Source organism: Cydia fagiglandana, chromosome 7 (assembly GCF_963556715.1).
Source record: "Cydia fagiglandana chromosome 7, ilCydFagi1.1, whole genome shotgun sequence".
NCBI classification, from domain to species: Eukaryota; Metazoa; Arthropoda; class Insecta; order Lepidoptera; family Tortricidae; genus Cydia; species Cydia fagiglandana.
The window spans coordinates 9725456-9752937 of NC_085938.1; the positions used below are offsets into that span (position 1 = coordinate 9725456).

At 39.1% G+C, this 27482-nt stretch overlaps 2 protein-coding genes and 1 non-coding gene across 3 annotated transcripts in view; 1 reads left to right on the forward strand and 2 right to left on the reverse strand.

Moving 5' to 3' along the window:
* Positions 1–23288, reverse strand: part of LOC134665866 (phosphatidate cytidylyltransferase, photoreceptor-specific) — a 58485-nt gene extending 35197 nt beyond the window's left edge. The window contains exons 1-5 of the mRNA XM_063522898.1: positions 23092–23288; positions 22887–23011; positions 22070–22166; positions 15234–15410; positions 1873–2065 (exon numbers count right to left, since the gene is read on the reverse strand). Coding sequence (XP_063378968.1) covers positions 1873–2065; positions 15234–15410; positions 22070–22166; positions 22887–23011; positions 23092–23166 — 667 coding nt within the window. The 5' untranslated portion in view covers positions 23167–23288. The remainder of the gene's footprint in view (positions 1–1872; positions 2066–15233; positions 15411–22069; positions 22167–22886; positions 23012–23091) is intronic.
* Positions 5052–5123, reverse strand: Trnaa-ggc (transfer RNA alanine (anticodon GGC)). Its single transcript has one exon. It is a non-coding gene; the product is annotated as a tRNA-Ala (tRNA).
* A 1223-nt stretch (positions 23289–24511) lies between the features above and the next one.
* LOC134666310 (uncharacterized) lies at positions 24512–25441 on the forward strand. Its single transcript, XM_063523459.1, has 2 exons — positions 24512–24604; positions 24691–25441. Exons 1-2 carry the CDS (start codon positions 24563–24565, stop codon positions 25348–25350), a joined length of 702 nt encoding a protein of 233 aa, XP_063379529.1. The 5' UTR covers positions 24512–24562; the 3' UTR covers positions 25351–25441.
* Positions 25442–27482: the final 2041 nt, after the last annotated feature.

Sequence of the window (27482 nt, forward strand, 5' to 3'; positions counted from 1 at the left end):
TGATAAATGGTCGGCGTCAATGACGCAGTAGGTGAGTATGGAGTGTGACGTCAAGTACTTTATGCAATCAAGGGGGATGGTTATGGGCTCCGGTTTCAGCATTTAGACCGTAAATATCGGACCATTGCCCGCAACCAACGCTGTTTGGGTAAACCATTTCCAGAAGGTTCTTGTCTTTATTTAGCCCACGCTTTTAGTGGACATATACGAATACTGTCGCACCATTATCAGGAAACTGATTCATAAGAACTTGACCTTGAAATATATTTATAATTAAATAGTATGATAACGCTTCAAGAGCGACAGTACAAACCATATGAAGCGGCGGTAACGTCACTAGGATTCATCTCACCTTCAAATATGTTCTGTATGATGAGGTAGCTCTGCGTGACCACGATGAGCAGCGCCACGTGGGTCCACGCGAACAGGCTGAACTGGCGCATGTAGTAGCGCTTCACGAGCGACAGCACGAACCACACGAAGCCCACACAGTACAGGCTGAACGAGATGAAGCGGTGGTACGTCACTAGGATTCATCTCACCTTCAAATATATTCTGTATGATGAGGTAGCTCTGCGTGACCACGATGAGCAGCGCCACGTGGGTCCACGCGAACAGGCTGAACTGGCGCATGTAGTAGCGCTTCACGAGCGACAGCACGAACCACACGAAGCCCACGCAGTACAGGCTGAACGAGATGAAGTGGTGGTACGTCACTAGGATTCATCTCACCTTCAAATATGTTCTGTATGATGAGGTAGCTCTGCGTGACCACGATGAGCAGCGCCACGTGGGTCCACGCGAACAGACTGAACTGCCGCATGTAGTAGCGCTTCACGAGCGACAGCACGAACCACACGAAGCCCATGCATTACAGGCTGAACGAGATGAAACGGTGGTACGTCACTAGGATTCATCTCACCTTCAAATATGTTCTGTATGATGAGGTAGCTCTGCGTGACCACGATGAGCAGCGCCACGTGGGTCCACGCGAACAGGCTGAACTGGCGCATGTAGTAGCGCTTCACGAGCGACAGCACGAACCACACGAAGCCCATGCATTACAGGCTGAACGAGATGAAACGGTGGTACGTCACTAGGATTCATCTCACCTTCAAATATGTTCTGTATGATGAGGTAGCTCTGCGTGACCACGATGAGCAGCGCCACGTGGGTCCACGCGAACAGGCTGAACTGGCGCATGTAGTAGCGCTTCACGAGCGACAGCACGAACCACACGAAGCCCATGCATTACAGGCTGAACGAGATGAAACGGTGGTACGTCACTAGGATTCATCTCACCTTCAAATATGTTGTGTATGATGAGGTAGCTCTGCGTGACCACGATGAGCAGCGCCACGTGGGTCCACGCGAACAGGCTGAACTGCCGCATGTAGTAGCGCTTCACGAGCGACAGCACGAACCACACGAAGGCCATGCATTACAGGCTGAACGAGATGAAACGGTGGTACGTCACTAGGATTCATCTCACCTTCAAATATGTTCTGTATGATGAGGTAGCTCTGCGTGACCACGATGAGCAGCGCCACGTGGGTCCACGCGAACAGACTGAACTGCCGCATGTAGTAGCGCTTCACGAGCGACAGCACGAACCACACGAAGCCCATGCATTACAGGCTGAACGAGATGAAACGGTGGTACGTCACTAGGATTCATCTCACCTTCAAATATGTTCTGTATGATGAGGTAGCTCTGCGTGACCACGATGAGCAGCGCCACGTGAGTCCACGCGAACAGACTGAACTGCCGCATGTAGTAGCGCTTCACGAGCGACAGCACGAACCACACGAAGCCCATGCATTACAGGCTGAACGAGATGAAGTGGTGGTACGTCACTAGGATTCATCTCACCTTCAAATATGTTCTGTATGATGAGGTAGCTCTGCGTGACCACGATGAGCAGCGCCACGTGGGTCCACGCGAACAGGCTGAACTGGCGCATGTAGTAGCGCTTCACGAGCGACAGCACGAACCACACGAAGCCCACGCAGTACAGGCTGAACGAGATGAAGCGGTGGTACGTCACCAGGAAGTGGAGATAGTCCTGTAGATAAAATGGATATTATGTTATTCCGTAGTAGTAAATGTATAAGTTGAACCAAGATAAATCTGCAACGATTTTGATAACACATAAAGTGTAACATATTTATACGGCATCTTAAAACTTATCTAGGGAGCATAGCATCTAGGACCTATTTATTGCACACAAGACTTACAAAATTATAGCCGCTAATAGAAAACGCACAAATTAAGGCCAGAAAATGATGCCTACCCAATCTATTAAATTGCTTTTAAACGACTGAGCGCCGTCCCTCGGGTAGCTAACGTATTTTAGTTTATACGTAATGGAGGATACCAAAATATAATTTGGTACAATATAAATACCTACAACATTTACCAGTCGCTTTTCTGTGAAGGAAAACATCGTGAGGCAACCGGGCCTAGTTTCCCCTCTGGGTTGGAAGGTCAAATGGCAGTCACATTCGTAAAAATTAGTGCCTACGCCAATTCTTGGGATTAGTTGCCAAGCGGACCCCAGCACGGTGGGCTGGATTGGAATCAAAAATGTGTGGACTTTTTACTGGACTAAAAAAAAAATCCGCACCTGTATAAAAAATCTGCTTATCGTTTCCTACTCTATAAAAGTAGAAAAACAAAGTCTTGAAAGGTAGAAGACGGGACCTCTAATAGTTTCTGAGAAACAAGATGTCTATTTTTGGGTCCCATACAAAAAAACAGACTTTATTTTTTTCTGCTGTCAATATGCCTTATTTCGAAAAAATGTATACCACATTTATTGTTCCTTATATAATTCCCTATCGGATAGCATTTTTCAAAAAATGATTTTCTGAAAAAAGTGCGAATGTCCTCTTTTCGAGCCATCCAGCCCACCGTGCCCAGGCTAGGAAGATGAGGTAGACAACGCGATGAAGATGATGATAAATACCTACAACAAATCACATAGCGACGTTAGGGTCTCCTCAAATATATCGACGCGCATTCGGCAAAAGCCGATAGGAAAAAGCTTTATGTCCGCGCAATAAGAGCGAAAAAGTCGTCGTTCGGCTCGGCTCGCATCGGCCGGCGCCGGCCGACGCGTCGTCGGCTTCTTCGCTCTTATTGCGTGGACATAAAGCTTTTTCCTATCGGCTTTTGCCGAATGCGCGTCGATATATTTGGGGAGACCCTTAGGCCTGTTATTAGAATCTTAAAGGTATTTTCTATCACAGATTTTAATCAAACATGCCAGAGTTATTTTAATGCATAATTTTATTCAATTTAGAGCATTTTAGTTTATGAACATAATATATATTAATATGAAGCCATTACATAGGTATATCCATTTTTATAGGAATACAAAAAAACAAGGAATGACACACTTTAATTGAAAATTCGTCATATCGAGAATATGGAGATTATGAGATTACAAATAATCATTAATTACAGCTATAGACAGACTGATTGCAATAATATGATAGGTAATCAATATACATAATCAGAGTCTCAAATTATTTTATATACCTACCTATATATATCTATAGGCTCTACAATGAATTAAGTATAATTAGAAACGACAGTTTTGAGAGACCAAAGTAAGAAAAACAGTGCATGTATTAAGTAAGCCTTTTTTGTTTAATCTACTAAATTTGAATGGCGTAGCACTTATCCTTAATATATAACGTTTTCAACCAAAAGGTACCACATTGTCGGTGGTCCATAAAGGTTGGTTTCAAACTGAAGCTATATGGAAATAGCGCCTTATTGACAACCGACAATAAGTACCCTTTGATCGAAAATGGCACATATGTTAACAGTACATAAACAATTCCAAGCAGCTTAAGTAAACAAAAACACATCATATCGAAAACACACTGTCATTCGGATTGCAGAGGGCCTACCGCGAACCACGTTCGACGTGTTGCCTCCCTGTCACACTCAAGTACAAACGTTACAAGTGCGACTGAGAGGCAACACGTCGAACGTGGTTCGCGGTAGTCCCTCAGTTCCAATGTTGACGATTCCATTAAGAACTGCTATTTCCAAGGCACGATTTTATTCGTCTAGTAATACTTAAACAGGTAAACAGTTTTAAGAAATAGATTATAATAGCTAATGACATTCATGTTTTTAGGGTTCCGTACCCAAAGCTTTACGGGACATTACTAAGACTCCAGTCCGTCTATCTGTCACCAAGGTGTATCTCATGAACCGTGATACTGATAATATGATGTATTTCTGTTGCCACTGTATCAACACCTAGAGACATTTACACCTCTAAATATTATAGATTTTTTGTGTGTGTTTTTTTATCTGTATTTTGTATGTAATTCGACATTAAGAGACCATATACATCTCTTAGTTTTTTGTAATACGTTAGATTGAATTGTTAGTTTTAATTTATAAAATTGTTGATGTTATTATTTTTGCTTTTATGTAAATTCAATGTTGACGTGTAAAAGTGCCCTTGTGGCCTATTTGCTGAATAAATGTTGATATTTGATATTTGAACAAATACTAAAAAGTACGGAACCCTCGGTGGGTGAGTCCGACTCGCACTTGTCCGGTTTTTTAATCAACGACGGCTAGAACAAACGCTATACCGTACCAGCGCATGCTAGTTGTTGGTGTGCCATATTTTGATAGGTACTAATTTTTTAACTATGTTGCCATGCTTCCTATTTCGCACTAAGAGCTATGTCAACATGGTTCCGGGCTTTATAATTATAGAATATTAGTAAAATATGAATATCATTAGCGACATCAACAAAAATAAACCAATTTAATGGTGTTTATAACAACCACCGGTGGAAGGTTTCTCGATTATTGTAACAAGCTATATATATCTATTTGAATACAAGGGTCAATATACAACAACTGACATCTTATTGGCATGTGGCAATATTAATATTTGTATGTTAATATATTGTTTTCCTATTTTTACTGTGGGACGTACCACATTATTACAATCTATAAATTGTAAATACAGTATAGATGTCAATCACAATGGAAAAATCAACGATGATCAACTCTGCCCAACGTGGGACTCGAACCCACATCCTTGGATTGCCGGTCCAATGCGTTACCAATACCGCCAGCTGACCATCCGTTAATCAACGCGAATTTAGTCATTGCAACTGTAAAAACGTCACTAGCGACATCTGCATTCTAAGGATTACAACCTTTGACCACCTCTGATGGCAGCCATGCGGTAGAATGAGATATCACTTGCTCCCTCTAACGCATAAATGCGTCCCTTGGAGTGGCCGGCGTTGGCCCATCGTGTAGAGGAGCCATGAGGCCAAGCGTTATAATTTATAGATTATTATTTGTATAACAAAACGACTAGGAAGTAATGATTGACAATAAGAGTAAAGCACTAAATATGGTAACTACGTTAATCTTATTCGGATATTAGGTACGTACCTAATACCTATTTTGCACTGACTTTGCAGTGACAAAGTATGGAATATTTTTATAGGATTTTTATGTTTGTGCAGTGTTAGCTTGGTCCGACTCAATTCACTTAGAAGTGAAACCTAGGTAAAGCTAATCCCTGATATATCGACCATCATTATCATTAGACGCAGACGAGGTCGCGGGAAGAAGCTAGTTAACTAAAAAAACTATTGAAATAATTACTATAGTTCGTTTTTTTTAGCATTAAAAAGAACTCCACAGAAGCAAGCGTGCAGTTTTTATCAGGCTCTTTAATTGTTAATAATTCTTGAATTATCTAATGTAGCACGGTCAATACATATAATTTACTTCAAATTATTACCGCTATAAGTACCGGATTTGGAACCACAAGCTTACTTCTGCGAAGTTCTTTCTAATGCTAAAAAAAACGGACTATAGTAAAGCAAAACACCAAGATTCGACACTATAAATAATTATTTCCTAATTTCCATAAACCAACTTCGAGCAACACGGAAGGGCGGCCTTCGCACTATTTCCCCTCTGCTGAGGTACAAGATCAATTGTGCATGCATACAACTAGCGTTCTGTGACTCATCCGTATCCGTACAATAAAGAGATCGAGGTACATATGCAAGATTTGTCTTTTTCTATGTATTTGTGTCATCATTACAGATTGGATTATGTGAGTGAGTGAGAAGTGCGACTGTGTTGCACGTTTTCTGTTACTGTGCGTTCTTGGTAGCAAAAAATGGCAGAACGATTTGTACGGTAAGATATCGCTTGGGCACCTCCCTTCCGACGTGTCGGTAGCCAGCTCGAAGTAAACCACGTAAACTTACTTTTGCTTCTCGTAGGTAGTTTAATTTACCTACGTCTATCGGATACTTTCGAATTTTTTTATAAAAACAACATTTCATTTTCGCTAATACTGTGTTCTGTGGTATTCAAAAATACTAAAAATCAGATAACATTATTTTCATTCGTTTGTAAATCGTATCTTTCAGATTATTTCCTAATACGTAGTCGAGATGGGTAAACTGTTGATTCTGTATTTTGTAAGTATCGAATACGTTCGGCAAATAATGCAGTAGCTTTTCGACGTCGCGGACATCTGAGAGCCAGTCCGTATCACTATATATTAGAGCCAGTTGAGTTCTTATATTTGTTAATTCATAATTCGGGGGTTCTCGGGAGCCATACCTTCGTATATTTTCAGTGACACCATAATCGAATCTTCTAAATTTTCCCGAAACGATTTGCTGCGCATAGTGAATACTTTGTTTCGCCGATGAACCAGCCGAGGCGTGGCCTAGGAGAACTGGTAAAACTGACGCGTTCATAGTGTTCAAGTTAAACCCAGAGGTAAAGAGTAGAAAGTTAACGCAGAATAATTTGTATAACGGCCCACCAGCGTCGCCACAAGATTGTCTCATGTACATTTCCCTGCCTTCTCTCGATGAGAAACTATCCACCAGTCCGGGCACGGACACAAGTCCACGAAGAATAGGAGACTGGGCGTTATACATGAAAGCGACTGGAGCTAATGCAACCATAAGGGATACTTTGTCATTATAGTCCGGTCTCTCCGAACACATAACCCAGAAGCACGTTGTGCCTTGCGAGTGGCCAATGTATTTCAAAGTATCTTGATTTGTAGCGTTCAAGGTGTAATCGATCATAGCTGGAAGATCGAAGTACCCGATGTCGTGCCAGGAGAAATCCCAAAATTTCGCCCAAGATGGTTTTAGTTGAACGTGTCTTAAGGAATGTTTGGTGCCGCGCGCATTACCCATCCATACATCGTAGCCGTCTTTTGCTAGCAAATATGCTATGCCACTGTTCGGTCCGGATACCACAAAGTCATCAGCACTTCCGCTTAACCCATGCATCAGAAACACAACTGGACCGTGACCTCGTATTCTGAATAATCCGAGAACATATCCATCTTCTGTAACAGTCTCGTGAGTCTCCACTGGAAAACCATACTTTTCGATGAGTTGAATGCTGCTGAGTTGCCAGTCTTCGTTTCGGAGGCCGAGGTTGTAGTCTCTTACAAAGCGAACACGTTTAGAGGCTACGATATTGTCGGTCAGGAGATTTTGAACGTTCCTGTCGGTATCGACGGTCCATGCCACGGTCAGGATAACACTAGTCAGAAACCTGAGCATTTTCGCGAAGATTTCTCCATTGAGGATATTGTTGAGAGTCTCTACGGGATTGGTTAGGTTTCCAATTGAACCTTTGAATGAATTCAGTGCTTGAGGCAACAACAGCTGAAGGAGCTGCCCGTGCGCCGAAGCAATGGAAATTATAACGATGCAAATTAATAATTTTGGGATCATTTTCGTGACCGGCGCGCGTGCTACAAAGATCCATATTAGACTGATTTGCCCAACGTAAAAAGGTGTTTGTCAAAATAATAAATTGCTATATATGTATGTGTGCACTGATGTACGGACAACCTCTGACGGCTAGGAGGGCCAAATATTAGGCTTAGCACTTCCGCTTGTCTGTCCTCGAAACAGGCCGCGTAGCCAAGATGCCAATCGCTTACGCTCCGTAGCGATAGAAACGCAACTGTCACTGTCGCGCTAATATGGAAGAGTGATAGAGATACATAATGGTTTTCGTTGTCGAAGCGATAGCGATTGTAACCTTGGCTAGGCCGGCAGGCGCGTGTATTTATGATAATTATTAACACGTTTTTTGTAGGAACTTCTGTACTAAAATACTTTGTTACCTATATTGAATATGAAGGTAATCATTATAATCTATAAAAACATTATAACTAATTAATAAATAAGTTTTTGGCAAAAAAAAAAACATTCTAGGCACTATCCAACGACACCCCACACTATGAGGGTGAAACGATAAAAAAATTGTCACACACAATTTGTTTCTTTCAAAGCGATTATTTCCGAAAATATTCACTTTATCAAAAAAAAATCTTCTAAAAATTAAACTTGATTAGTTCAGCCGTTTATGAGTTATCGCTAAAAGTCTTCCCTTCTTATTTTAATTAAAAGCCTGGCAACCCTTATTTGTGACCGGATTTTCGCAGGCAACCATATACCATTGTATTTGCAATAAAATTACCATCATTTTGATGTACAAATCAAGCGTCAGACAGATGAGTGCAAATATCGATATAAAAAAACCTCTTTAAACACGGCAACCACATAATAGTGACCGGAAAAAGATAGGCAACCTAGATGATTTATGTTGTACAAGTTGTATACTTTCCATTAAAACTTATTTCGATCGTCAGACAAATCGGTGAAAATTGGCGAAAAAAATTTTTTTTCAATAATTTATTAAAAATAGCCTTGACCATATTTCTTTAGGCAACCCTATTTATTTATGTTCTGGAACATATTTTCTTTCATATTTTCATAGTTTCATCCGTCAGACAGATTGGTGAAGGTCGACCATAGAAACGAGATCGTGGGATCTTAGACCATTCCAGTTGCTTGTCTTGCCGGTCACTGAAAGACACTAACTGGCCCAAGTACAATATATATAAACGTTGACATATTGTATAATTTGTCCGTCTGCCTATCCTTCATACAAAAATAAAATAATTTATAAACTTCAACCTTTTTAAATTGATTACTTTTATTAGGAAAATAAGTTAATTCAGGAAAACATTTTGAGAGTACAGATTTGTTAAATTTATTGCATTTTTAAAATCAATTACCTATACAAACAAAACCACCAACCTTTGGGGTCATCCATTAATTACGTCACACGAATTTCTAGGTTTTTTGACCCCTCCCCCCTCCTTGTCACACTTGGTCACATTTGGCAAACCCCTCCCCCCTAGTGTGTCGTCACATTTTTTCTACGAAATCGCCAAATCGAATTAAGTAAGTACCTAAGTATTATTAATATTTTATGAAAATATTTTTGACGATATAAATATTAGTAATTTTATAACCCAAAACTGCTTAGGAAAGAAAATTAAACGAATAAAAACGATTATCGTTTTAAAAACTTGTTATTTAAATGTACAGCGAATAAAATAATTTAAATAAATTTTCGGTTACTGATGAAGTTAAAGTGACGTCACAAAGTTTGTGTCTCCCCCCTCCCCCATGTCACAATATGTCACATTTTCTTGACCCCCTCCCTGCCCCTAAACATGTGATGTAATTAATGGATGACCCCTTTGATGTACCGGGTGTGGCCTGTAACACGAGCGAATAATTAAAACATAGATTGTACTCCTCAAACGGTGACACTTTTGTTCAACAACTTTTAAAAATTATGAAGTATTCAGACTTCCTATTTTTCATACAAAATAAATATTAACTTCAATGGACGTCATCGCCACGCCATATCATTGTGATTGACGTTGCTTGTCATCCCTTAAACATAACAAAATTCGCAATACATTGCGTCTTAGAATAAACTTTAGAGTGTATTAAAAATCAAACGATAAGTTATTTCTAAAAGTTGCTGAACAAATGTTGGTCAGTATGCGGAGTACAGCCTACAGTTCAATTTTTTGCTCATATTACAGGCCACACCCGGTATATTCATTTGATGTTTCATTCATGAAACTGCAAAATAACATTTTGTCGTCAACATAATTATAAAATTGGAAATAGGATTCCTGCCTAGAATCCTTTTATTTTTAGGACCAGTGCAAAAAAAAGAAGTGTAAATATTCGAAGTCATTGGACACAGGTAGACAGATAACCAGACTGACATAATATAAACTACCAATATGAACTAGAACCTTACCTAATCAGTCAGCGATAATGACATTGAGCGAAAAAGCGTCATCGTAATAAATAATTTAAGCGTCACACTTATTCACTATATGTATAGTAAAACGCATCGTACGACTGATAACGTATCTATTATACTAACAATTACAACGTAAGGACTATCAATCAAAGGATTCAAAATATAACTAAAGATACTAAAGAAATATATATTTTTTCTTTTATATCACGTCGGTGGTCCTGGTACATAAGCGTGCGGTCAGATTGATGGTAGACAGCCACCTTACCCTATGTGATTAGCCACAGTATAATTTTATTAAAAGAAAAACGGTGACACATAAAACGTCCAAATATTGCATTCAATCAAATTCGTACACGAATTTCTTTAATTGTGTAATAGATGCATGAAGTACCTAATTATAGTTTGCATTAAAACGGTTAATAACGGGATTTACAAAGAAAAAGTAAAAAAATAATTACGGTTATTTATTCTGTTTAAAGTTATGTATTAATATCGAGATAACAATGACATTATTCGCGCATGAATCAAATCTTTTGGATTTTTTGAGTACACGTAATCAAGATGGGTAAAGTTTTCGCGTTCAATTTTGTAGGCTTTGACCAATTTTGGCAATTTCCTGATAAGCTTCTCGACGTCGCGATCATCCGAAAGCCAGTCACCATCACTATAAATCAGAGCGACAGGCGCGTTTACATTTGTTAGTTTGTACTCAGGCGGCTCTTGAGACCCATATCGATGCATATTCTCAATAACGCCGTAATCGAACCTCCTAAACTTCCCCGATACGATACCTTGCGCGTAATGTACACATTGTTTGACTGATGAGCTGGTCGGCGAGTGGCTGAGGACAGCCGGCAGAGACGTTGCGTTCAAATGCTCCAGGTTGAATCCAGCAACAAACATTACGACGTACCGGCAGAGTAAGGACTCCATTAGCCCTTCACCACCACATATCCGTCGCATGTAAAGCTTACTACCTTCACTCGAGGAGAAAATGTTTAAAATAATCGGAATGAAGTGCAAAACTCGAGCAAATGGGGACTTTACGTTGTATAAGAAACCTATAGGTGCTAATGCGATCATAAGAGACACTTTTTCGTTGTACGCCGGGCGCTCGGAAGCCATCACCCAGAAACATGTGCTGCCTTGCGAATATCCGATGTATCTTAATTTCTTTTGGCCCGTTTTGTTCAAAGCGTAATCTATCATCGCTGGGAGGTCGTAGTATCCAATCTCGTGCCAGGAAATATCCCAGAATTTGGCTGAAGAAGGCTTCAGGTACTGATGTCGTCGAGAATGTTTGGAGCCGCGTGCGTTACCTAACCACACATCGTAGCCTTCTCTCGCCAAGAAATAAGCAATGCTATTCTGCGGTCCCGATAGCAAAAAGTCTTCAGCACTTCCGAAAACTCCATGCATCAGGAATACTACCGGGCCGTCACTAGGTATTCTCATCAGAGTGAGGATATATCCATCTTCAGTGACAGTTTCGTGAGTCTCCACTGGGTATCCATATTTTTTGATAAGTTGAACGCAGCTCAGTCGGCAGTCTTCGCTGCGGCGGCCGGTATCGAAGTCTTTTACAAAATTCTTATGAGATGATGTAAGGACGTTGCTATCCAAGAGGTCAAGAACGTCCTTATCGGAGCCGATGGTTTTAGCTACGCTCTTGGTCACACTGCTGACCAAGTGGAGGACGTTATTAGAGAACTTTCCATCGAAGATATCGGCGACGTTATCGGCTGTTTGGGTCCGGTTGCCAGATAAAACCCTGGCTGAATTCACAGTCTGTGGCAACAATAGTTCGATAAGCTGCCCGCGAGAAAAAGTAAATAAGACAAACCAAATAAGTATCTTCGAGATCATTTTGATATTTCTAATCGACACTGTTGCCACCGCCGTATATATTAGACTGATCGTATGCAATGGCGTAACCTGTTATGATCAGAATATCATTAACATAATGCATCACAAAAACATTGAAAGATGTGTAAAAAGAAGGTTTTATGAGACATAATAGCCGTGACATTAAGGACCTACACGTGCACGCCTGACACTGTTGACCTTTCGCTATTGTTGTTTAATTTAGTAGGGCTATAGTTTAGATACCCTGGTTATACTTACGTACAATTAATGTGATAAATATTCCTTTTTTTTTTCAACATTTCGTAATGATACTTATTTTATTTGAAACCGCATATTTCTTGATTTTCAGTGCTATTCGCGCAGCTTTGTTTTGTCTTATATGTAAGTATCTTAAAATGTTATCAATTTAGTTTTCTAGCGGAATACTAACGAACGTCTCTAAACTATATCGTCAGGTGACATGCAAAATTCACTAATTACTAAAAAAATATTAAACAAAAATCAACCTTATTTACTTCACTATGGCAAACTTGTGGTAGTAATTGTAATGAGTGAGTTTTGCTTGTCATATGACGATATATTTTACCAGCACATGAAAATGACTATAGACACTCAAACAAACAAAATCAAAATAATAACAAATACCTACTTACAACGGTATTACTAACTTACTTAAAATATAATTCAATATTTTAATCGAATTTCAATACCAAGTAATACACACTTTCAATAACAAGTATACTTACTTAATTTTCGTGATTTTCATTTCATGTGACATTTTTTTTAATGATATGAATGATATTATCTTTTTATATATTTTATTTTATTCATTTGGAGATCCAACAGCTATGACATTAACATAGAAATTATAGTAGATACCTACAGGGAGCCAATTATAGGAACTCACAGGTTATCAAACCAAACCAAACTCCAAACTCGCCTCCTACCCTCCTGGTAGCAAGCGGTTCTGGTCCCTGTCGAAAGCGGTCGAATCCAACTTCTGCCGACCCACATTGCCACCTCTGCAGAAACCTGATGGGACACTGGCCCACTCCGCGACAGAGAAAGCTAACTTGTTTGCTTCTCTGTTTGCGAGCAATTCACGTCTAGATGCAGGCTCAAAACTTCCACCTACGCTACCTCAATGCAGTTCCTCTATGCAGAGAATTGCTAGACATCAAAAAGAGGTACGCCGAGCTCTGCAGAATCTTGACGTGAATAAGGCCAATGAACCAGACGGTATACCTGCACGTGTACTAAAGCAGTGTGCGCCTGAGTTGTCTCCTGTACTGACACGCCTGTACCGCCTCTCTCTCCAAACAAGAACGGTGCCGAAATCCTGGAAGCTTGCAAACGTGCAGCCAGTACCCAAGAAGGGTAGTCGTGCTGATCCCTGCAATTACCGACCAATCGCCATTACCTCCATGCTCTGTAAAGTCATGGAAAGGGTACTTAACGACAAGCTGCTGGCATACCTCGAAGCAAATGATCTGCTCAGTGACCGTCAGTATGGCTTTCGCCGAGGTCGGTCTACTGGGGATCTTTTAGCGTATGTCACGCACTGCTGCGGCGAGGCCATCGAGAGGAACGGTGAAGCGCTTGCTGTTTCACTGGACATCTCGAAGGCCTTTGACAGGGTTTGGCACGCAAGTCTCCTTAGCAAGCTTCCTGCATACGGCATCCCTGCTGACTTTTGTAGCTGGCTATCTGATTTCTTGAGTGAACGGTCGATCAGAGTAGTTATTGATGGCTGCTCTTCGGACCTCATGGCCATTGACGCTGGTGTTCCTCAGGGGTCTGTTCTCTCCGCAACCCTTTTCCTGCTCCACATTAACGACATGCTGCAACCCAGCATTGTAGGTTATGCAGATGACAGTACGGTTGTTGAAAGATATTTGGCTAGTGCAGGGGACAGCAGGGAGGATATACGTTCACAGAGAGAGGCCATGGTTGAGCGAATGAACTTGACCCTTAGTCTCGTTTCCCAGTGGGGTGATGACAATCTGGTCACGTTCAATGCCTCCAAAACGCAGACGTGTCTATTTTCCGCAAAACGGAGTCCATTCGACCTGACTCCTTCTTTCCGGGGTGCATCTGTACCTATTGCCGACAGTCTGGAACTCACCCAAGACAGTAATTTTTCCACTTTTAAATTTATTCTAAGCTTACTACTATATAAGTTATAAACAGAAATAAATGTCATATACTAAGAAAAAGTGACCAAGGCCTCCAGTGCCCTAGGCTGGAATTGAACCAGCGTCCTCTGCTATCGCGGCAGGTGCCTAACCCCTCACTCACTTTGTTGGTCACTTTTTCTTAGTATATGACATTTATTTCATTTGAAACAGGTCTGATCATAAAATGAGATCATAACCTCACCTGTAACCTGATTTTTTATTTTTTTTTATTTTTTATTATGAATGGGCTTACCAGGAGAGCGAGCGGAACCACGGCAGCCCGTGCACCCGGACACCGCGTACCCGATGTTGATGATCTTCTCGAAGCATTTCACTTGCACACAGAGCATCTGAGAGAGAAGTCACAATAAAAAACTCACCGTCCTATTAATCACAACTCCGAAGTAGTCGATGAGGTTCTCCCCGTAGAAGAAGTAGTTGGATGTGAGCAGGAAGTACCAGGAGAGCGAGCGGAACCACGGCAGCCCGTGCACCCGGTACACCGCGTAGCCGATGTTGATGATCTTCTCGAAGCATTTGACTTGCACACAGAGCATCTAAGAGAGAAGTCACAATAAAAAACTCACCGTCCTATTAATCACAACTCCGAAGTAGTCGATGAGGTTCTCTCCGTAGAAGAAGTAGTTGGATGTGAGCAGGAAGTACCAGGAGAGCGAGCGGAACCACGGCAGCCCGTGCACCCGGTACACCGCGTAGCCGATGTTGATGATCTCGAAACATTTCACTTGCACGCACAGCACCTGAGAGAGAAGTCACAATAAAAAACTCACCGTCCTATTAATCACAACTCCGAAGTAGTCGATGAGGTTCTCTCCGTAGAAGAAGTAGTTGGATGTGAGCAGGAAGTACCAGGAGAGCGAGCGGAACCACGGCAGCCCGTGCACCCGGTACACCGCGTACCCGATGTTGATGACCTCCTCGAAGCATTTCACTTGCACGCAGAGCATTTAAGAGAGAAGTCACAATAAAAAAACTCACCGTCCTATTAATCACAACTCCGAAGTAGTCGATGAGGTTCTCTCCGTAGAAGAAGTAGTTGGATGTGAGCAGGAAGTACCAGGAGAGCGAGCGGAACCACGGCAGCCCGTGCACCCGGTACACCGCGTACCCGATGTTGATGATCTCCTCGAAGCATTTCACTTGCACGCAGAGCACCTGAGAGAGAAAAGTCACTATAAAAAACCGGACAAGTGCAAGTCGGACTCGCCCACCGAGGGTTACGTACTTTTCAGTATTTGTTGTTATAGCGGCAACAGAAATAAATCATCTGTGAAAATTTCTACTGTCACGGTTCATGAGATACAGCCTGGTGACAGACCGACAGACAGACAGAGGAGTCTTAGTATTAGGGTCCAGTTTTTACCCCTTGGGTACAGAACCCTAAAAACTGTTTATTTATACCCCTTTTTTAGCATTAGAAAAACTGTAAGCAATCTAGTCGTGTATTTTTATTGAACACCTTTGAAAAATTAGTCACAGCAAATATGTAACAATTGTGTTATATAGCAAGGACATATATTTAAATTCTTTTGATTGCATAAGTAATACTTTCTATTTATTTAAAGCGTTTTTCTATTTAAGGAAAAACTTGTTAAGATTGTTTACCATCATTTTTCTAATGCTAAAAAAACGAGGTATAGGTAGGCCTCTATCGGGACTATTGCGTCCCATCTGTCTAAGATGTATTAGGTACTACAGTCATTAGACATTAAAATGAACAACTTAATGACGATAACCAGAAAAATAATATAAATATTATACATTATAATAAGAACAAATAAAACTACATATATTTAAATATTAAAGGCCATAAAGTTTCCGATAAGTAACGCATAATTTAAACCGTGGAAGTCAATAATAAATTTTTAAAGTCAAATTATCACAACATTAGTCACACAAGGTACTTGTGATTGACAAAAAGATTCAATCCATTTGATTTTCTATTCTAACACAAACAGAATAAAGTCGATATTAACAACAGGGCACCCAATAGTATATCTAACACTTGTAATATTTACTCTATGAGTATTAAAACAGGGACCGTATAACCGGTTTTATTAAATACCTGTATATAAACTGTCAAACGAATACCGGTTAAAATGTTATACCTATATTCGAATTAGAGGTATTGCTGTCATTCCGTTTTTGTCTTTATCGCTAAACTACACTAATTGACATAATGAAATACCGGTATTCATTAATACCTCAATAATAACAGGTATTCAGTATACCGGTAATGGTTATCGTATTTAATACCGGTATTCATTGCACTTGATCAAAGAGTAACCAAAAACTTTGCGACAAGAGGTTAAAGTTGTTGTTAAGTCCTCATGCTAATATTGATCGCAGTACAAGCGAAATATTTCATAATTTAACCACGAGCGTAGCAAGTGGTTCGAAATTGCGACCGTTTCAAAGCACGAGGTTAATGAATGAATTAATGAAAATAATTAACCCCAGAAAACATTTCCATATGAAATATGAGCGCCGCGCCGGCGCGCCGCCGCCGCCATCAAAATTTTCGCGCCGCCGCCGCCGCCAAAATTTTCGCGTCGCCGCTGCCGACACTGCGCTATCGCCGTGGCATCGGCGTGACCTTGTTAGATACTAGAGTCTGTCTAAGCTAACTTTGCACCGATTTGAACAGAACAAAGTGAGGGAGTGTTATTATAATATAAACGTCATATTTTCATAGAAATTTGACATTAACGATGATATTTACACACGTTGTCGTTGCAAATGCTATGCAGATTAGTTTGATCGGGAATTTATTGCTTTTATATAAGGTGCTAACAAATTACAGCTTGGCAAAAAAGAGTAGAAATTAAAAAGTGGCAACACTGTAGTGTCGTCCCGTTTTCTTATATAAATTGGTTTGAAAGGGACGACACTACAATGTTGCCACTTTTTAATTTCTACTCTTTTTTGCCAAGCTGTAGGTATCGATATTTTAAGAGATGGTACTTTATATAAAAACAGTTAACTTTAAATAGAAATCAAGAAAACTTTTCATATCATATTTTTGTTTTATTTACCGAACAAAAAAATAAATTAAAATTATATTAATAAAATTAATTAAAAATAATCATTACGTGCATTTAACCACATAAAGAAAAAATACATAGAGTGCTCATGCTCACTCCATACATCAGTTTTGGTACCAAAAATACTATTCTTTTCATAGTCAACATTAGTATCGAGTAACGGAATTATCAGTACTGCTACTTGACAATAGATGTTGCACCGACCGAAAAGTCTAATGCTCAACAACTTTCAGCGAATATTAAACAAGGATTAACTGGAACTTATTTTCAACTCCTTCTGCTTTAATATTAGTTGTAAATAGTTGTTCAATACAATTTTCGTGAGTCGCGACATTTGAGACATCTAGTATCAAGTAGCGGTACTGATAATTCCGCTACTCGATGCTAAATGTCAATTACGAAAATAATAGTCTTTTTGGTACCAAAACTGATGTATGGAGTGAGCACTCTATGCTTACTATGATTTAACTGACAAGATGTTTAACACTTTCTGTTTTGCCAACAATTGTTTGTGTTAAATGTCATTATCATCAACGTGTCATTTCATTTATCAACGTGAAGTGGCCAGTTAAAAAGAGGTCTCATTTAATTATCTCATTAACAGGGTGTTTTTACGTAGCAAATTTGTTTTCCAATTTTCTCAAAGAACATCATAAAACCTAAATGTTTCATACTTAAATAAACTCCAGGAGTCGAGTATTATCAGCTGTAAAAATATTGGTAGCTAATTTGTTAGCACCTTATATTAAGTTCGGATATATAACTTTTTTGGCTAATATATATTAGACTGCATGCTTTCTCTTGTCTATGCTTAAGCTAAACATGTGGCAGTAGTTAGCGATTCGGTGGCCAGGCAATGTCAATGAATAAGAAATAGGTGATATGGAGTCTAACCTAATACGTCTATTCCAGAACATATCCTCAACAATTGAATGTAAAGGTATGAGCACGATAGTTGAAGTCACGCACACAACAACAAAATCATGTAATGACAGTGAGATTTTGAAATTAATATTCTTTTTAGGCTTCCGTATGTTGTACCAATATCAAGTTGATATCAACTGTAAAAAAGTTTCTTGAAGGTTTTATTTATAGGCTTTTAATATCGTACGTTTAAGTCGCATTCACTCATTGATTCATTCATACTATTTTTGCGATTAGTAGGTACTCTGTGCGAGCAGTGTGTGTAATCATTCACCTCTCCTGGCGATACGTACATATAATAACTATTATATTTGACTATAGCTACCCGCACTGACTTCGCACGGATAACACAAAACTTTAACAAATTGTACACCTAAACTAAAGCTTCCTCAAAAATCTTTCTATTGATAGCTGAAATCCGCATGAAAATCAGTTGAGTAGGTTTTGAGTTCATCGTGAACATACATTCATATAGTTACAGACAGACGCGGCGGGAGACTTTGTTTTATAAGGTGTAGTGAATTAGTGATAAATTCAATTAACAGTAACCTCACAATATAAAGATGTTCATTGTGCTGCTTATCTACAGTTCATGGCATGAAAAACTTTTTTCCTACCATAATTCAATAAATAATCCTTGAAATTAAAAGGTTTGAATTCTCTTCGCATAAACCAAGTTTTCAAGGCTACGCCGCCGATTCGCCGCCACCGCCAACCAATTTTGACCGGCGAACCGTCGCCGGCTAAATGCCTATCGGGCGGCGCTAGACGTGCGCGCCGGTCGAAAATAATTGGGCAACGGCGCGCCACCAAAAAATCCACGGCGGCGGCGTGGAATTTTTCAACTTTTCAATATTAAGACGTAAAATGAAAAGTCATGCTTAACCCTTAAATCGACAAGGGAAAAAAATCTTAAAAAACTGTGTTAGTATCATTTTTTCGGTGTTATTATCTTATTAGGTATGTGGTTGTTTATTGTAGAAAAATCATGAAAAAAATCTATTTATAATAGTTTCGAAAAAAACATAGGTATGACAAATATGTTGGATGTTGCCAGGTTCGGTGTAAATAAAAAGATACGCTGCATAATGAAAAGACGTCTAGTATTTTGGACGTTGCCGAATATACAGTACTTTATATGCATAAGGTTTTTTTTTGTCAATATCATGTTTTTTTTTTTAATTAATATAGAATAATTGCTTTTAATTACAAATACACTTACTGATAATGTCAACTTATGTTATGAACTAAAGTAAAACCTACTATTTTTATATTTTTCCAAAAAGTTTATAGCTCGTAGGTGGTAAAATTTTACCAGTCATTGGCGTCATTTTATTAACATTAAATCAAACTTAGCGGGGTATCGTAGGATGCAGCAACATCTGAACAATGGTATACAATAATGCATGTAATTTTATCAATATTTTCGTAAAAACTTTCTTAAATGAAATCGGGTCTGTCTCTTGATGTCTTGATGAACGCACAGGAAAAAAAATCCGTAATAATATTTTTTTATCTATTTGGTTCATTACGTTGTAATAAGACAAATAATGACTTAGTATGGTGTTGGTGCGACATAAAATAGTAGAAATTCAATTATATAACCAGAAAAATTCCGTAAGTACGTAATTATTGCCATTTTTAAGTAAGTATTTTACGTCAAAAATGTAGAGTTACGTAGGAAGTGACGCCCGCAATAATTTTCAACTATTTCTTATCGGACTATAACCTATTACATATTTTAACGCTGCATAATACTGTCTTATAAAAAAATATTCGGCGCGAATTTTAAACTACCGGCGGCGGCGGCGGCGCGCGTACTCCTTATGGCGGCGGCGCGCACGTCTAATCAGCGCTCATATCTTTGAGATTATAAACTACATACATAATAAAATACAATTAAATCAACAATTAAAAAACAATTAAAAGAATCAAATGAACGCTATTAAAAATGTATTCGTCAAAATCATCACCTAACAGCTAATTTCACCAGCAACATGAAAACGGGCATTCTAAGATCCGAATCTTAAGTATTTACAACTTTACAAGCGGGCCGGACAACGTCCTTGACGAGTAGCGAAGGAACGAATCGTGGTACTACTACAACCGGTATTGGCACTTACTTATTACCGGTAATAGCTTTAGGAGTAAACTATCAAATAGTGGTATTTGTTGTCAATTGGCTAAACCGATAACACTATTGAATACCGGTATTCGAATACCTCTATTCGGAGCTTAAGTGATATAAATACCCAAATTCAAATTACACCGGTTATACCTCAATAATAACCTGTAGTCAGAATACCGGTAACGGTCCCTGTATTAAAATAAGGTAGAAAATTAAATGTATAAAGGAAAATCATCCGTCAACAACAAACTAGTGGGTGAATGTGGTGTACAAACAAACTAGGGAAAGGACTATTTTATACAATGACCCGCCCCGGCTTCGCACAGCTTACACAAATCCTTAACAAATTATAAACCTAAACCCTCCTCAAGAATCACTCTATTGATAGGTGAAATATTAAATCTCTCAGCTATCAATATTAAACAACAGCTTTTGTCACAAGGGGGACAAATGCCTACCTATTAACCAGTATTCAACAGCTTTATTAAATTATTAATACCTACAAGTAATTAGCGCGTTACATATATTAGATATCTATTAGGAACTTAATTGACTTATTCACGGACTAAAAGCGTGATATCTACCTTTACTCTTTGGAATTAACAAACAGTAAACACTCTAGTTATAAATAGATTCTACAGCCGAGTTTAACAATCTAGTTCATTGTTATTACGGTAAGAACAAATAGGTACACCAGTTAATAGATAACTTGTGTCGCTTAACTTCAAACTCGGGTAAATCCATTGGACCCTCTCAGCAAATATCTACCCTATTACGTTTTCTTAATACCAAAATCCCATAATCTGACAGATGGCTTTACCCGAGTTTCAATTTAAGCGACTCACTTTTAGTGTACTTAATATAAACCAAATTATAATTATTATTTGTATATCTTTCCAAAACCCGCGGACCATGAGGTCTCGGCCGGACCTTTGGGACGCGTGTGTCATGCCGTCATAGATGGTAGGATCCTGTAGATGTGGTATACGCGTGCGTCCGTGAGGGACAATACATACACAATGCGACACTATGATTGATCGGGTTTATTTGTTGCCCACCATATATTTACGGTGGGGAATAAAAATGTGAGACTGTGACAAGGACAAACAATAATAGCGCTTTCTCTGCTACTCCTACTGAAAGATACATCAGACTATCCCGTTTGGTCATTTCGCCCAAACCTCATGCCTGATCCAGTTATACTAGATTAAATTAAGGCAAATTAATCCAAAAGCAAAGGATACACTTTGACGGTATCAAATCCCGAGCGCATAAAATGATAATAATGGAGATGGTTCCCGCCAGGTTCAAAGACTAATTGCAGTGCAGCACTACGGCTCCGATGGGAAATAAGGCCATAGGCTATTGATTCGTAAGATGGATGGACTGGATAATGAGCTAAGACAGGAGACTACCGTCACCTCACCTACACCATTCTTGACTGACTTGATTATTACGGCAGGTGACAATCAGTCTCAGAATTGTGCAAGGCAGGTGGTGACGCTCCAACTCCTTAAGTGAACGGCCGCACGCAGTGCAACGATAGGGGAACACTTTTAAGCGGCTAGGAGATTGTCAAGAGGTGAGTCTACAATAAGCAGATCCTGGTAACCCATTCAGATAAGATAGCCAAGCTGACCAGAAAACAAGTGACCAATGAGTGGAGATATTAAGCAAGACAGAGAGATATAAAAATATGTATGTTATAATGTACTTACCGTAATCATCAATGCAAGAGGGCCTCCATAGATAAGGAGGCAGAAGGCTCCTATCATCAGCCAAGTGAAGATGCCACGGATCACCCAATTTCGCCATCTACATTAAAGGGGTGATTAATTTTGAGTATCAATCAAAATGTTTATATGAGGGTTGCTCAACTTTTTTGTTTAGTTTTGTCTGTTAAAGTTATTTCTATAGCCTAACCAGTGTTAATTCATTTACTTAGTGTTGTTGTTTTAAAAATCTGGTTTAACAGCTAGGTACTTATTGAGCTTTCATTTCAAATTGATAAAAAATACAGATACATTGTATTTGTAACTCTAGAAATTATAAACAAAACAAAACTATTATAGGATGAAATAGCCTTGTAACTTATTATACAACTGGCCGTGGTTCAGCCTCAGAGAACATCAATTAAGTTATAGCTGCTATGTTCACTTTAAAAACGAATTCCAATCATAGCGTGTTCATGTAATTTTGTTGCTTGCTGTACATTGTAAAAATGTTTATAATAATAATCGTTTGAGTGTTTTAAATTATGATGTTAAAAATAATTATCATGAATGACTACTTGAATATGAACCTACCTACTCTATTGCTTTCCAAACTTTTAATTGAAATTAAGTGAGTAGGTATAGGAACTCATTTAAAATTGTAATTAGACACGGAAATGCTTTTGAACTAGAAACGGTTCCAATTTTACTGATGATTAATTTACCTATGATGACATTCTGCCTGTATTATTTCAAATTTATGTGTTAAACATATTTTGATGAGAATAGAAGTGTAATTCAAATAATAAAACCATTTACATACCTCGAAGACAGGCCCGAAAGAGCAGAGTCCAGAATTTCAGGGGTCTTATCCGTTCCTTGGGGCAGGTTCTTCGCCAAATCGTCTACATACTTCTCTTCCAAAACCTTTTCTTCCTCCGAATCGACCTAATAAATATCAGTAATATAAGTAACGCTGTAACTATAACTGGTTTCCTATTTGGAAAGAAACAAGATTTCATAGTTACATGGTCAGATTCTCCAGCGGTCTCCGCTTTATCGTTTCTATCACCTTCGCCTCCCCGGTGCCTTAATTCACTCATTTCGAAGTTTAAACACAATTCGAATTAAAAATTCTCAAAGAATGCGAATTATTTTAATCCATTTACGATTAGAAAACAGACGATGTTTTCCGCCGACTTGTCAAACGAAAAATCAATACTATTAATTTAATTTTTTTTTGTATGTGTTGCCAGTGCGGGAACATACTTATTTATGGTAGAAAAAGGCAAATTAATGTCAAAAAGTTTGAAGCAAGACCTGTGGCCCATTTTATAAAGCTACAAGTTACAATTTACAAGCGGAAGTCTCTTTCCAACCCTATGTTTTAGAACGAGACTTCCGCTTGTAAATTGTAACTTGTAGCTTTATAAAATAGGCCACTGGGGCCCGTTTCTCAAAAGCTTGTAGCTTGTAATACAAGACTACAAGTGGAAGTCCCTCTCTAACAGAAGCTGTCAAAAAGTGACATCCGCTTGTATTACAAGTTACAAGCTTTTGAGAAACAGGCCCCTGGTGAAGTCTCCCAGGTGTATTTTGATATTTTTAAACTTTGTGCAGGAGTCGATCGTCATAGCAGGACTTTAACAGCGAACATCAAAAATCAAATTTGATCTATCGAAGTCTAATTGAAGTGATAGAGATTCGAATATTGGAGTTCGCTGTAATGTAAATCCCCGGATCTTGATCTGATACCGCAAGGTATTAAACAAAAATAGTAGTGAACCGTTTAGCCCACAGGCGCTTTTACAACGCGCGTTAAAAAAGCGTTTGAATGACACAAATGGATACACACGACAGCGGTGGCGCTTTAATTATCAAGCGTTGTTGGATTTTCGACTTTAAACCTTTCGAATTTAACGACCAAAAATCGAATTTAGAGTGCGGATAGATTCAAGGACTTTTTTAACGCGCGTTGAAAAAGCTCTCGTTGGGCTTAAGGGCATATTCGGTATCATGTTCTAATTAGAAAAAGTACGAGTAGAAGTAGAAATAAGCTTAAGTCGGAATAGTGGGATAATATCGTCTCCCAGGTGGCAAGTGTGCTTGCAATTATAATATACGCTAGCATCAAGCATGAACCTGGTGACAGTTTTGATGATGCTTTCACAATTTTCACAAACTATTGGAGCTGCAATAAATACCGAATCCGTGGATTTTTTCTTTTGGCCCTTGGCCTTTTAGAGTCAGACCGTGAAAAATCTGCAGCGATTTTGATAGCCCACGCAGTGCAAGTGTCATTTTAAACGTCAATCTTCTATGAAATTGTGACATATAAATAACACTTACACTGCGTGGGCTATCAAATCCGCTGCAGACTTTTCTTGGTGCGACTCCATCTTTTAAAGAAATAGTAGAAAGCGGCAGCGCAAATGGTAGAACTTGGTAGTTGAAAATGGCAACACCATTTAAAAAAAAATTACGAAAGTCAAAGTAAACATGGCGAGTGATCCAGATGATTTTGATCAAAATATTGAAAACGTAAGTTATTTTAAGTTATTTAACACGAATGTCTGATAAATTTTTTAATAATATCATTTTACCAGAAAATATATGTTTGATTTCAGTTAAAAGCAACAGTAAAACAGTCATTTGCTCGCATTTACGCTTCTCTAAAGGCGAGGGAACTCAAGACGCTGAGGCAGCTCGATGCTATACGTAAACAATGCCAAAACGACAATGATCTGAAGCGAAACTGTGTTCAAAATATCCATATATCTTATGATAATGAGTCCACATTACTAGAAAATGTAAGTGATTACGGTGTAATCGATTTAGAAAAGCTTAATTTTGATAATAGTATATTTACCCTGGAAGAATACGTAAGTCCGAATGATGACCACATGTACTCCTATAAGACTATCGAGGAATTGAATAAAGAAAAGGATGAAAATTTGGCTATAGAAGAGGCAGCTCTAAGACAGTTGACTAGAACGGAGAATTGTGTGTGTTACGTGAACATAAGAACTGAAGAAGTTTCCAAACAGTTTAGAGAAGTAATAATTGACCCTGCACCGGTTAAGCCAGCGCAAGAGCCTGAATGTGTAGAAAATAAAGAAGCAATCAGTGAGAACGTTACAGAAGATGAAAAGAGTGACAGTTCTGATCCCGAGGTAGTTAAGATAGATCCTACAGATGATTGGTTGAATTCCATAAAGAGTCAAACTGAGACCGAGCCTTCGCAAGTAAGTGACGTAATGGAGCACAGTACAATAACTTGCTCTTAAATAAAAAATAGGGTTATATTAAGTGAATTTACTTAAATCATGTTACTTATAGATTTTAATAAAGTTTTATATTTTTACGCATCAAACAGCTAATTTTGGAATTTTATTCAAACTGCATGCTTACATTCATGTAAGAATATAATATCCAACTGTAGGTCAATGTTATGGGTATACTCCTAAATTTCTTTGGAATGAAACGATAAAGAATGTATCTTTATAGTCTTTCAAAATTTTGATGATTTTTCTGGTTATTTAGTAAGAGATCCCAAACTCTGAACTACGATAAACATCATCAAAACATTGAGACTCATTACCATACAGGTTCTCAAAGAAATTAAGTGGACAAAAAGATGATGTGTGTAAAGGCAATAATCTGGTGTGCTTAGTTACCCTTGATATCCAAGGAATTGCAATTTACCATTGTTTGTTTCAAGCCAATGTAATGGATAAAATAATGGAATCACCACCACTTTTTATTTATGCAATATTTTTGTGAGATGTGTCTTGGAATAATCAATATTGACATTGATGATGACAAGTCTGTCAGATTCTTGCATTGTCAAAAAATATTTGGTGTTGCTTTTTCTGCCATCTTCATTGTGCATAGAGTTGGTTGAGCCAAGTTGAACCAAGCTGACCAAGTAAAGTTTAGTTTCCGAATTGAGCCACAAGATGGCAGACCCTACAATGGGCTAGAGAGCTGGGTAGACTGTATTCCAAATTCCAAATTATTTATTTGTTTAACATAGGTAGGTACAACAGTAGGTCTTAAATATACATATAGTAAGTAAGTAAGTTGAAATGCGTAGGGGAGTAAGACAGGGCTGTGTGTTGGCGCCTACATTGTTTGGAATCTTTTTCTCTGTACTTCTGAAAGTTGCCTTCGGGGACACCACTCAAGGCATACATCTACACACCAGGTCGGATGGTAAACTGTTCAATATCTCACTATTAAAATCCAAAAAATACCGCGAGGATTTGTATGTTGACAGTTTGCTATTTGCCGACGACGCCGCTTTCATTGCTACGTCACCGGAGGAGCTTCAGAGTATGGTAGACAAATTTAATGCGGCTTGCAAACTCTTTGCAATGTCGATTAATGTCAAGAAGACAGTCGTAATGGCTCAAGGCGCAAATCAAGACCCAACAATACAGTTGGATGATTTGCCTCTGGAAGTTGTTGGAAGCAAAGAGCATATAATCACTAAGTTGGAAGTTTCTGTTACCTTGGATCAACCGTGACCAATAATCTCTCACTGGATGCAGAGATTAACATTCGTATTGGCAAGGCATCTACGATGTTTGGGAGGCTCAATACAAGAGTATGGGATAATAAACATCTAACCGTAAACACAAAGATGATCGTTTACCAGACATGTATTTTGTCCATACTCTTGTACGGTGCTGAGACTTGGACATCGTATGTCAAACAGGAACGGAAATTGAACAACTTCCATATGCGCTGCCTTCGACGCATTTTAAACATCTCGTGGAAGGATCGAGTCACAAACGAGAAGGTACTTAGTATCGCACGTTTACCCAGTATCACAGCAATCTTGAAACAGAGACGATTACGCTGGCTGGGGCACGTGCACAGGATGGAGCCCTCTCGTTTGCCACGTAAGACTCTCCTGAGCGAAATAGCGCACGCTAAACGACCGGTTGGGCGACCAATGCTTCGTTTTAAGGATAGCGCAAAGCGAGACATGTTGTCCTTCCGGATCGTTCCCACCAACTGGGAAAGGGAGGCTGAAGATCGCGACCACTGGAGGAAAACCCTGGGTGAAGGGGTAGTTGCACACGATAAAGCGTGGTTTAGCCTTCTTCACACTAGGCGAGAACTGAGACACCAACGCGCCGCTCTCCCACCTTCGTCACCGGGCACGGCATTCTCCTGCCAGCTATGCGGTCGCGGCTGCCGCTCTCGCATTGGGCTTAATAGTCATTTGCGGAAGTGCCGCACTCTTAATATAGACGCTGTTTAAACCATCATCTTATTGATGTGACAGGCCAATGATGATGATGAAGTAAGTATCACTATGCTTCGCCTTATGGCATACAAATAGTTACAAAATACATGTAGCGTAAAACTTAATAATATAAAGTAATACATGACAAATCAAAAGGTTATA

Bases quoted from the DNA above. Each gene is read 5' to 3' on its own strand.
- LOC134666310 (XM_063523459.1), top strand. From the start codon at position 24,563: ATGGCGAGTGATCCAGATGATTTTGATCAAAATATTGAAAAC. The intron at 24,605-24,690 runs GTAAGTTATTTT...GTTTGATTTCAG, and splicing joins TTGATCAAAATATTGAAAAC to TTAAAAGCAACAGTAAAACA.